Source organism: Babylonia areolata, chromosome 30 (assembly GCF_041734735.1).
Source record: "Babylonia areolata isolate BAREFJ2019XMU chromosome 30, ASM4173473v1, whole genome shotgun sequence".
NCBI classification, from domain to species: Eukaryota; Metazoa; Mollusca; class Gastropoda; order Neogastropoda; family Buccinidae; genus Babylonia; species Babylonia areolata.
The window spans coordinates 25802420-25814691 of NC_134905.1; the positions used below are offsets into that span (position 1 = coordinate 25802420).

At 42.4% G+C, this 12272-nt stretch overlaps 1 protein-coding gene across 5 annotated transcripts in view; it reads left to right on the forward strand.

Annotated features, from left to right (window-relative positions):
* Positions 1-12272, forward strand: part of LOC143275288 (ubiquitin carboxyl-terminal hydrolase 9X-like) — a 74420-nt gene that overhangs the window by 32904 nt on the left and 29244 nt on the right. For all 5 annotated transcript variants that reach the window (XM_076579273.1, XM_076579277.1, XM_076579275.1 and 2 more), the window contains exons 28-38: positions 138-229; positions 1175-1415; positions 2811-2936; positions 3860-4026; positions 5681-5792; positions 6226-6281; positions 6547-6637; positions 8369-8515; positions 9702-9912; positions 11011-11129; positions 11920-12021. In XM_076579273.1, coding sequence (XP_076435388.1) covers positions 138-229; positions 1175-1415; positions 2811-2936; positions 3860-4026; positions 5681-5792; positions 6226-6281; positions 6547-6637; positions 8369-8515; positions 9702-9912; positions 11011-11129; positions 11920-12021 — 1464 coding nt within the window. The remainder of the gene's footprint in view (positions 1-137; positions 230-1174; positions 1416-2810; positions 2937-3859; positions 4027-5680; positions 5793-6225; positions 6282-6546; positions 6638-8368; positions 8516-9701; positions 9913-11010; positions 11130-11919; positions 12022-12272) is intronic.

Genomic DNA, 12272 nt, shown 5'->3' on the forward strand with positions numbered 1-12272 from the left:
ATCTTTGCTAGATCAATGATGGGTATAATTTAAAAAGAAAAAAAAAAGATTGTTGTTATTCTATTTCTGTAACCACTTCTTCAAATGTGGAAGAGGAATGATAGCCTGATGGGTGCATGTCTAATTCTTTGTTGCAGTACAACTTTGTGAGGAGTGGTGGAGTTCAGCTGGCTCTGAACATGTTGACAAAAAATAACTTTCTACCCAACGCCGACCTGCCCACACTGAGGTGAGTGATGGCAGTCTGAAGGTTGTGGTTTTTTTTTTAGGTTTCCTTCCACTGATATTAAAGTCATGCTGTTGCTTGTACAATGATACCACAGTGTACTGAATATAGTCTGGACTTTTTTTCTCTCATGGCAAACTTCAGAATCCTTTAAAAAAAAAAGAAAAAAAAAAGAAGAAAGAATATGTTGTGTGCTACTGTTGTGACTGGAGTCTGAATTGCCTTAACTTTCTTTGTTTTTCAGTACTCAGAAAATAGAAAGACCTGGTGTCGAGTCCTTAACTTCCTCTTGCCTCTCATCTTTTCTCAGACTGTCGTGCAGACACAACAGTGTGAAATGTATTGTTGATATAAACTACAGTGATGGTATGGTGGCTGGAGCGTGAGCTTTGATGCGAACAGACTGTGTGTATGTGTTTGTGCGTAACTGATGTGATGAATATTGTTACAGTGCATTGACAGTAGAGACAGGAGTATGAAGATTTATGCAAACAGATTATGACTGTAAATATAATGAATATTCATGTAGTGCAGTTACATTGGAGAGCCTGGAGTATGAAGATTGATACAGGCTGACTGTGACTAATGAATATTCATGTAGTGCAGTTATAGTAGAGAGGCAAGAGTATGAAAATTGATACAGACTGTGACTGTAAATGTAATGAATATTGGTATAGTGCACTAGCAGTAGAGAGCCAGTAGTATGAATATTAATTTAGACAGTGACTGGAAATGTAATGAATACTCATGTAATGCATTTACAGCAGAGAGCCTGGAGTAAGAACATTGATACAGAGTGTAAATGTAATGAATATTCATGCAGAGAGCCAGGAGTATGAACATTAATGCAAACAGACTGTGACTGTGAACGGAATGAATACTGATACAGTGCAGTGATGGTATGATCACACATTGACATAACCGATGATACCTCCCCCCCTCTTCCAGGACGGCCTACCAGTCGGTGCTGAAGATGTGCAAGCTGATGCTGACAACGGTGGCCCATGCCAAGGTGCAGATGGTGGTGGACGTGTGCAGCCAGTCGGAGTCTCAGGGCAACGTCATCCCCCCTCAGCTCCACGACCAGACAGCCGCCCTGCAGAAGGCGCTGCTCTTCATCCCCACCCAGGACTCGGACTACACGCTGCGCACCGTGGCCTCCAGGCTGGGCCAGCACATGGGGGAACAGGTCAGGGCTGCTGCTATGCTGTACTACTCAGTGGGTCTAAGGAGGACGGTGGCAGGCAGAAAAAACACCAAAAAATGGGTGGTGCTCTCAGTGTAGCAACTTGGCTGTTCCTGGGGAGAGCAGCCTGAATTTGGCACAGAGAAATCGGTTGTGACAAAAAGAGTAATACAACATTCAGGTGGCAGAATGGTTAAGACGCTCGGCTGCCAGTCCAGAGAGTCTGTGAGTGTGTGGGTTTGAATCCCTCTATCACCCTTTCTCTCCAAGTTTGACCGGAAAATCAAACTGAGCGTTTTGTCTTCCGGATGAGATGATAAACCGAGGTCCCATGTGCAGCACACACTTGGCGCACTGAGAAAGATCCCATGGAAACAAAAGTGGTGTCTTTGCCAAAATGATGTGAAAAGAAACCCACCCTGGTAGGTACAGCAATATATAAACATGCTCTCAAGGCCTGACAAGCGCTGTGGATTGTGCAGCTGTCAGGCATCTGCCTAGCAGATGTGGTCTAGCGTATAAGGATTTGTCTGAACACAGTGCCACCTCCTTGAGAAACTGAAACCGTGTTGAGGCATCCATATCCTTTGTATCTTTTGTTTGTGTGTGTTTTAGAATGCTGGTGGTGGTATTGGTGTGCCATTACTGCATTATCTGAGCACTTGTGCACATTGTGGTAGCCCTGTTACTGTCAACAGAGAATTTCTGATAAAAAAAAAAAAAAAAAAAAAAATCCACATACTATACAGGGACCCACTGGTGCAGACTCTGGTAAGGGTGATTCCATGTCCTGTGCAAACTACTTCCCTGCTGAAGGGGAGAAAACAAAAGTAGATGCAGCTAGTTATCTTCCCCACCCAGCCTCCTTACCCCCCAACCCTCCAGTCTATTGGTGGATTTTTCTTCAATGCTCACTTACCTGTACCAGTGTTTGTACACCTTTATAGGAGTATTTATGTAACTGTTTTGTGAAGGACTGAAGTGCAGACCTGAAACTGTACCGTGGTGTAAATCTAGTGGACATATATTGTCTGGAAATGATGAACAAGGTTTACTGGCATTTTTGACTTAAGATGCGAGATTCAAGTCTATTGCTTCTCCCTCCACCTGCCCACTGCAGAATTAATGAACAGATGAAACATGGCTGTGATATTTAGATGTGTGCTTTATCATCCTCCCCCTGCCCGCTGCAGAATTAATGAACCGATGAAATGTGGTTGTGATATTTAGACGTGCTAAAGCGCTGTATCATCCTCTCACTGCAGAATTGATGAACAGACGAAATGTGGCTGTGATATTTAGACGTGCGCTTTATCATCCTCCTCCCAGCCCACTGCAGAATTAATGAACAGATGAAACATGGTTTGTGGTATTTTGACGTGATCTGTGTCATTTCAGGCAGCTTACGTGATGCCGGATCTGACAACGGTGAAGTCGATACAGAAGATTGCCTGGGCGGCCAGCAGCTGTTCCCTGCATCTGATCCACTCCTCCATAGAGGACATCCACAAAGCCCATGAAAAGGTCAGCTGAGTGTGTGGTGATCCCCCATACCCCCTCCCTGCTTTGGACCCTGTTCTATTGTGGAGTTATTGTTCTAGACCTCCCGCAATTAACCATTATGAAAGTATTGCAAGACATCGATAAAAGCATTACAAGATGTCATGTCCTATCGATTTATTCTGTTAATAATCTTTTCGTGTGGTTAACACTGTGTCTGTTTTGAGGATGACTGTAAAGGAAGATTGATTCATTTTGAGATAGAGGGGTAGATGGAGCAAAACGCCATTAGAAAAAACCTTTTGATTACACATACTTTACTGTGCACTAGTGCAGACTCTGGCAGGAGTAAGTGTATTGATTAAATGTACTTTTAGGAAGAAAATTTCCTTTTAAAGGCATCTTTTATTACATAGTTTCAGTAGAAGAATGATCAAATGAATGAGATGCAAGTAAAAAGAGTAACTAAAGTATGAAGTGGTGAATTTTGGTAGGGTGAAAAATCTACATCTCAGCAGTGCTAGTAGCAGCATGGCGTAATAAAGAGGAATGCTTGTGCACTCAAGATACACCACACCATATGCACCACTTGGGTACACACATTAAATAACAGATGTATGTCCTTGCAGAGATAGAAACATGCAAATCTTTTACGTGAGCTGCATGGAGATAATATATAGCATCTGGCATGACGTAGACATGGATTGCATGGAGATGTGTTGCATCCAGCCCACGGTTTTTGATTTCATCCAGTGTGCATGTGTGATTACCCAGGACGTTACCATTGCTATCAGATTAGCTCAGCTAATGAGCTGCACCAAACCACCCTACAAATGTCCTCGGTGTAGGATGCTTTGTAACTTGTCTACAAATGTCAAGCTGTACAGTTTTTTTTAGTTGTTGGACTGACATTATAACAGCAACAGAGAGTTGGTTTCCCCTTTCAGCCCAAAGAAGTGCACCACACAGACATGGAGGACATAGCGGTGGCTCGGGAAGCGTTGGAAACGCTGTCGGTGTGCCTGGCGGTCTACCCAGCAGGCATTGATGCTTTGCACAAAGACAAAGCGTGGCAAGCCTTCGTCATTGACCTCCTGCTCATCTGCAAGACCAAGTAAGTTCTTCACAACTCTGCTTTTTGATACATTTTTTATTCTTATTCTTTTGTGAGTGGATTGAAAATCTGCTCCCTGTCATAGCTTTTAAGAAGTACTACAGTAGTAACCATAGATATTTTGTTTGTATTCTGAGTATCCACCTTTGGTCGAATTTTTTTGTCTATTGATTTTCTGAGTTACTTGTCATGGGATTCACTATTTCCTGAGGAACAACCTGGGATATCAGAATAGGAAAAAAAGAGACATTTTCACCAGCGGAAAGAAAATATGCATTTAATCACACATACTTAACCGTGACTCAACTAGTGCAGACTCCGGCAGGGGTCTGACATTCCTGTCCTGTGCAAACTATCCGCCCATGCGGAGCAGACGAAACTACGGCCGATAACCTCCCGGAAGTAGGTAACCTCCCCTTTGTCCCGCTAGTTATCGCCCTCTTTTTCCGGCAGCCATCATGACTCCTGTACCTGTGCTCTTCATACGGCTAAGTTTTTTCGTATTTTCTGTCTGTCTGTCGATTCTCTGGCGTTCTTGTTTGTGGTCAAATTATGTTTCCAACCAGGTCACATAATTATGTAGCTCGATTGGGGAATCGTGCTAAAATTAAAGCGCGATCACAATCGATTCGCTGACACTCTGGGCCCTCTACTCCTGGCCCTCTAAACAACGCCAATCCGCCGCCTTCTCCACTTCCTCCGCTCCCTCCGGTCGACTCCAGACCTCCGCCACCTCCTCTGATGACTTCTAGAGGTTTGTGGTCACACACTCAGGTCAGTGTTACCTTTCATGTCATTTTTATCGATCCGCGAACTCACTCGACGCGATCCGCGTTTTCTCGGCCCTGCCAGTCGGCAGTGTACGAGTCGATCTCCTCTATCTCTTTACCATACCCACAGTTGCACCAATGGAATGGCCACAATCCCTTGGGGAAAAAAAAAAAAAAAAAAAAAAAAGAAAAGAAAAAAAAAAAAAAAAAGGCAGCTTGTCTTGGATCCGCACGTTAGACTGGGCCCTATGTGCGATGCGTCCGTGGTGGCGGCCGTGACATCGGATCACGCGACCCCCCACGCGGCTTGCCTCGACCGTCTCGGATCCAATAGCGACCGAGGCGTGTAGGGATGCCCTCCCCTGGTGTAGGGAGGAAGGTGGACCACTAGGGGACACGCTTGCCCATACGCGTGCACCCCCCCCCCTTGTCCGGTATTGCCGTCAAAAGAGGGCGATAACTAGCGGGACAAAGGGGAGGTTACCTACTTCCGGGAGGTTATCGGCCGTAGTTTCGTCTGCTCCGCATGGGCGGATAGTTTGCACAGGACAGGAATGTCAGACCCCTGCCGGAGTCTGCACTAGTTGGGTCACGGTAAGTATGTTATTTAAACGTAATTTTAGATAGAAAATTTCCTTTTAATCACACATACTTAACCGTGACTCAACTAGTGCAGACTCCATTGTCTGGGAAGTTCAGATTTAAAATATTTTTTATTATTAATTTCATTTGCCAGTACCAGTACTGTGACATTAAACAAGGGCTTTAAATTGCATACAGATTTGGGAGAGCGAGTGTGTGTACGTGCATATGTGTCTGTGTTCACATGCTTATGTGCATGTACAAATAAGGAGTGACCACTGGGCTATGTTTGTGGTTTGCAGCCGCACGGTACGGATGTGTGCATCAGAACAGTTTTTCCTGATCGCCACACGCTGTGTCAACAACAACATGCCTTTGGTCTTTCTCATCACCCTACTCTTCACCGTGCTGCAGGTACTGTATACGAAAGGTTTTCTGCTTTGTTTGGCTCTTGATAAATATCTGTGTGTGTGGGTGTTTGTGTTTGTGAGACTCATTTTGCTACTGTGAGAGACTGAAATGAAAAAATGTGGTATTGTCCGTGTATTGCGTAAGTTGATTGGAATAGTGTTGACTTTCTTTAGAAAACAGTTATTGTCAGTGTATTGCACCAGTTCAGTAGAATTTCGCAATTTTCTTTAGAAAACGGGTATTGTCAGTGTTTTGAATTAGTTGAATAGAATCGTGACTGACTTTCTTGCTGTTTTATGTGTATGCTTGTATGCACATTTTCATACATTTGCGTTAGCATCTCAATGTGTGTGTGTGTTGTACTGAGTTAGTAGGAACTGTATTTCATTGTGATGTTATCATTTTCCATTGCATGTCATCTTTTACTCTGTTTCAGAATACAGCCAGAGAGTACGCCAAGCAGTCTCAGGATTACTTTAACCTCCTCTGTCGGTAAGAACTTTTGTGGATTATCACTGTCCAAGTACTGCTGAAAAAAGACTGATTAAACCGTGACAAGGCTAAAGTTTTAAATGATTAAAATTTTTGTATAAAAATATGTTCCTTTGAATATGTGCAAATTTAGTATTGTTGTCAACTTGTGACTGTTTATTGCCATTTTGTAAATAAACTCCATAAATGAACATGTTAATTGTTGAAACTTGTTCATATACACCAACTAATTAGTGCTGATTAACTGGGTCTGGTGTGTTGGCAGGTTGTTGAATTATGCAGCCAACAATGAAGTTCCACTGCCCACTGCAGAAACACTGCTCAACAATGAGATCCAGTGGTTGAAGAGAGTCCGGGTAAGGGAGAAGTGTGTGTGTGAGTGTGTGTGTGTATGTGTGTGTATGCGTGCTGTGATGACAAATGATGAAGTGGTAGTGATGAATAATGATGTGTGGTGATGACAAATGATGAAGTGGTAGTGATGAATAATGATGTGTGGTGATGACAAATGATGAAGTGGTAGTGATGAATAATGATGTGTGGTGATGACAAATGATGAAGTGGTAGTGATGAATAATGATGTGTGGTGATGACGAATGATGATGTGTAGCAATAATGTGTGGCGATGACAAATGATGAAGTGGTAGTGATGAATAATGATGTGTGGCGATGACAAATGATGATGTGGTAGTGATGAATAATGATGTGTGGTGATGACAGTGATGATGTGTAGCAATAATGATGTGTGGCGATGACAAATGATGATGTGGTAGTGATGAATAATGATGTGTGGCGATGACAATGATGATGTGGTAGTGATGAATAATGATGTGTGGTGATGACAATGATGATGTGTAGCAATAATGATGTGTGGCTATGACGAATGATGATGTGTGACGATGACGAATGATAATGTGTGGCAATGACAATGATGATGTGTGGCGATGACGAATGATAATGTGTGGCAATGACAATGATGATGTGTGACGATGACGGATGATGATGTGTGGTGACGAATGATGATGTGTGGTGACGAATGATGATGTGTGGCAATGACAATGATGATGTGTGGCGATGACGAATGATGATGTGTGGTGACGAATGATGATGTGTGACGATGACGAATGATGATGTGTGGTGACAAATGATGATGTGTGACGATGACGAATGATGATGTGTGGCAATGACAATGATGATGTGTGGCGATGACGAATGATGATGTGTGGTGACGAATGATGATGTGTGACGATGACGAATGATGATGTGTGGCAATGACAATGATGATGTGTGATGATGACGAATGATGATGTGTGGTGACGAATGATGATGTGTGACGATGACAATGATGATGTGTGGCGATGACGAATGATGATGTGTGACGATGACGAATGATGATGTGTGGCAATGATGATGTGTGGCGATGACGAATGATGATGTGTGGTGATGAATGATGATGTGTGGCAATGACAATGATGATGTGTGGCGATGACGAATGATGATGTGTGGCGATGACGAATGATGATGTGTGGTGACGAATGATGATGTGTGGCAATGACAATGATGATGTGTGGCGATGACGAATGATGATGTGTGGTGACGAATGATGATGTGTGGCAATGACAATGATGATGTGTGGCGATGACGAATGATGATGTGTGGCGATGACGAATGATGATGTGTGGTGACGAATGATGATGTGTGGCGATGACGAATGATGATGTGTGGTGATGAATGATGATGTGTGGCGATGACGAATGATGTGTGGCGATGACAAATGATGATGTGTGGCGATGACGAATGATGATGTGTGATGATGACAAATGACAATGTGTGGCGATGACGAATGACAATGTGTGGCGATGACGAATGATGATGTGTGGCGATGACGAATGATGTTGTTTGGTGACGAATGATGTTGTATGGTGATGACAAATTACAATGTGTGGTAATGATGAATGACAAGTTGTGATGACAATGTGTGGTCATGACAAATGACGAGGTGTGGAATGACGAATGACGATGTGTGGTGACGATGATGTGTGGTCATAGCGATGACAAATGACGATGTGCTGCCATGACGATAACAGGAGCAGACGCTGAAGGCGGGAGAGGTGCAGGTGGATGAGGCCTTGCTGGAAGGACACCTGGGCATCACACGGGAGTTGCTGGCCTTTACTTCTGCCGACAGAAAGTTCAACATCGGCTCGGAGAATGGAGGGGCCAACTTGATCAGGGTGGGTATAAATATTGTTCATTGTTGTTGGGGAACACCGTATGTCTTGGGTGAAATGTTTGTTGTTGCTGGATTTCGTTGCATTGTGTTCCAAAAAAATGTTGTTGTTTATTATAAATTGAGGATTTTCTTTCCAGTTTTGCCTGTGGAGATGCTCTTTGTTTTTATTTTTTTTATTTTTTATTTTTTAAAGAAAATGATTTCAGGTGTTCGTAGGAAAACAGTGTTTGACTTTGTTAATAAAGAAAAAAACCTAGTCATTTTTGCTAGAAAACAATTATTTTTTGCTGTGCACAGTGATACAAATCAGAAATAAGTAGTCACATTTTCCAAGACTTAGTTACCTAGCCCTGATCTCCCAATCCCAACTTTTAACAGTGGTAGGGCAAATGTATGTCACAGAAATATATACTACTTGCTTTCACTTTTTTCTGTTAATGATTTGTTTTCAGATATGTGCATTCATACAGACCATCTTTGGCATACAGACCAGTTTCCATTTTTGGCATACAGACCATTTATTCATCTTGCATACGGACCATAGATTCATCTTTGGCATGCCAGCTGTTTATTCATGTTGCATACAGACCGTTTGTTCAGCTTTGGTTTACAAACAATCTCTACTTCATTGGTATTCAGACCATTTATTCATCTCTGGCATACAGACCTTTCATTCAGCGTTGGCATACAGATTCATCTTTGGCATGCAGACCATTTATCCATGTTTTGCGTAGACATCTTTGGCATACGGACCATTTATTTGTTTTGCATACAGACCATTGACTCAGCTTTGGACCATTTATTTATGTTTTGCATACAGACTATTGACTCAGCTTTGGACCATTTATTTATGTTTTGCATACAGACCATTGACTCAGCTTTGGACCATTTTTTTATGTTTTGCATGCAGACTATTGACTCAGCTTTGGACCATTTATTTATGTTTTGCATGCAGACCATTGACTCAGCTTTGGACCATTTATTTATGTTTTGCATGCAGACCATTGACTCAGCTTTGGACCATTTATTTATGTTTTGCATGCAGACCATTGACTCAGCTTTGGCATACAAGCCATTCATTCATCCTTGGCATCTGTCTTTAACGTGGCGATAGCCTTGAGATGGCCTTAGTGGTTGGCGAGGCTCTAAGCACCATAATTTCATTTCTTTTTGGCATCTGTCTGCAGGAACTGGTGGAAGACTTCATCTTCCCTGCATCCAAGATTGTGCTGCAGTGCCGCAAGTCCCATGGGGAGTTCCCAGCAGCACAGATGGTGCCAGTGTGCGCCTCGTCCCAGCCGGTCATAGCCGCTTTTGAACTCCTTGTAGCGCTGTGCACTGGCTGCCTCCAGAACCTCAAGTTCCTGTCGGCCATGTTGATCGAGATGTACTACACCAGTGAGTCAGGATTTTGTGAGAATCTTTTGGAAAGTTTAAAGTCAACTTTTTGAGATGTACTACACCACTAAGTCAGGATTTGTGAGAATCTTTTGTATGCTTTGAAGTTCAAGTCAACTTTCTGAGATGCACTACACCAGCAAGTCGGGATTTGTGAGAATCTTTTGTATGCATTGAAGTCCACATTTTTTGCCTCTCAAGACCAGTAAGTTGGGATTTATGAGAATCTTTTGTATGGTTTGGAGTCAACTTTTTTTGCTTCACAAGACCAGTAAGTTGGGATTTGTGAGAATCTTTTATATGGTTTGAAGTCGGCTTTTTTATGTCTCGCTAGAGAAATTGCTGTGTGGTCTTGAAACTTGCAATACAAGCATTATTATTATTATTATTATTATAGGCATAAGATACACACTTGAAAGACATGCACATGATTAAAGTATTCAAAAGAGATCACCTAAAACCACGCAGCAGCAGACACAACCACATCATCACTGCTTGTACAGAGCCACCTTTCACCTGAACTCCTTTACGCTGTACTGTCAGACTTGGTGTGATTACATTTTGGTTAGTACTTCAAACCTGCCTTGTAGTGATACAGTGGCTGGTCTGTTTCGGCCACTGAGAGTGAAGTTGCGTTTCTCTCAGTGGTATGTGTGCATTGTTTGTTGTCTGAGAATTTCACTTTAATATGGTTTCTGTAGAAAATGGGGATGTCTTCTGTGATGGATATAAGATTTGTTGATTACACATTAGCAAGGTTTCTGTGTAGAAAATGGAGATGTCATTTTGTATTGGACGTAAAATTTACTGATTCCTGCTGTTCCACAAAATAACCAAGATGGTTACAACAAGAAGTTATCTGCATATAATAAGGTCTGGCTGTTCATAGATATAACTTGCCTGCACTGTTGTCATGGATAACTTGGCTTCACTGTTGTCAGTTAAATAGAAATGTGCTGAAGGGAGGGGGGTGAGGGGCAGTGTGTGTGAGGGGTTGAATTCATCAAAGAATGAAACTTTGTTAGTAAAACAGATACAAAACATGCCTGTTGATTGGAAGACCTGCGACGAACAGTGACACTGACACTGTGTTTTCAGATGAGCTGCCTCTGCAGGAGTGGGAGTACGTGCCCCCAGTGGGTCCCCGGCCTCACCGAGGGTTTGTGGGATTGAAGAACGCAGGCGCCACCTGCTACATGAACTCTGTTCTGCAACAGGTAGGGAGGACAACCGAGTTAGTTTGTCTCACTCCGATTGGAAACAAACCATTGCTAAGTTTGTTTCACATTGAATTAAGTTTATTCACCTCACTGTGCTTGGAAACAAAGCTTTGTTAAGTTTGTCCCACCTTGATTGGAAAGAAAGTCAAACCATCGGCGGCAGTTTTTGATGTTGACTTGAAAGAGTCTAGATTTTTAATGAAATTAACTTTAAAAAAGATTAAAAGCTAAAAATGGTACAGGAAAATGTGTACCAGAAAATTCTCTTCACTCAAGTTTGAATCATTTCGACTCCTATTTTGAGTCCAGTGTTCAGCTGACCCCTGTGCAGTAAAGAGTGAGCCCTTCATGTGACGAAAGTTATTAAATGTTTTGCATGTGAGTCATTATATGAATGGTGGAGTTGAAAATGTGAATATATGTGTGAGTTTAATGGAATGATAAAGCAAAAATGAATAAATAAATAAATAAAACATGATGTTGCTCGTTAACCTAAAGTCTAGATATGAATGAACATCACATACGTACATATATGACCTCAATGATGACATCATCAGGAGGGAAATAACTCTGGAAGGCTGAAAATTCACACAGTTTATCTGGAGTGGTGTATCTTCAGAAGATTTTCTCAGTTTTTTTATGCTGATTGTTTTCTACTGTTTTTCCCCCTGACAGTTAAGGGGTTAAAGATTAGCCCTTGGTCCTGAAGGAGGAAAAGAGAGTGAGTGAAGAGGGTGATGTGCTGCCATCATAGCATTGTGACCTTGACTGTGGTGGTGTGTTCCAGCTGTTCATGATTGAGCCGCTGCGGCGAGGAATCCTGGCCGTGGATGGAGCTGCCGACAACATTGAGGAGGAACTCCTCAACGAGGACAAACCAGAGAATGAGGTCAGTGCTCACACTGTGCGTCAATGATGGTGGTAATGTATGTATATACTATACCGTGACCCACTGGTGCAGAATATTACCCATACTATACTGTGATGCAGTGATGCAGAATATTTTCATACTATACCATGATCTACTGATGCAGAATATTATACATACATACATAAATAGCATTCGAACCTTTAGTGAAAAATCACTCACTCACCTGACCATGGAGGGGGGTGGAGGTGGTGGAAAGGGTGTGAGAGGGA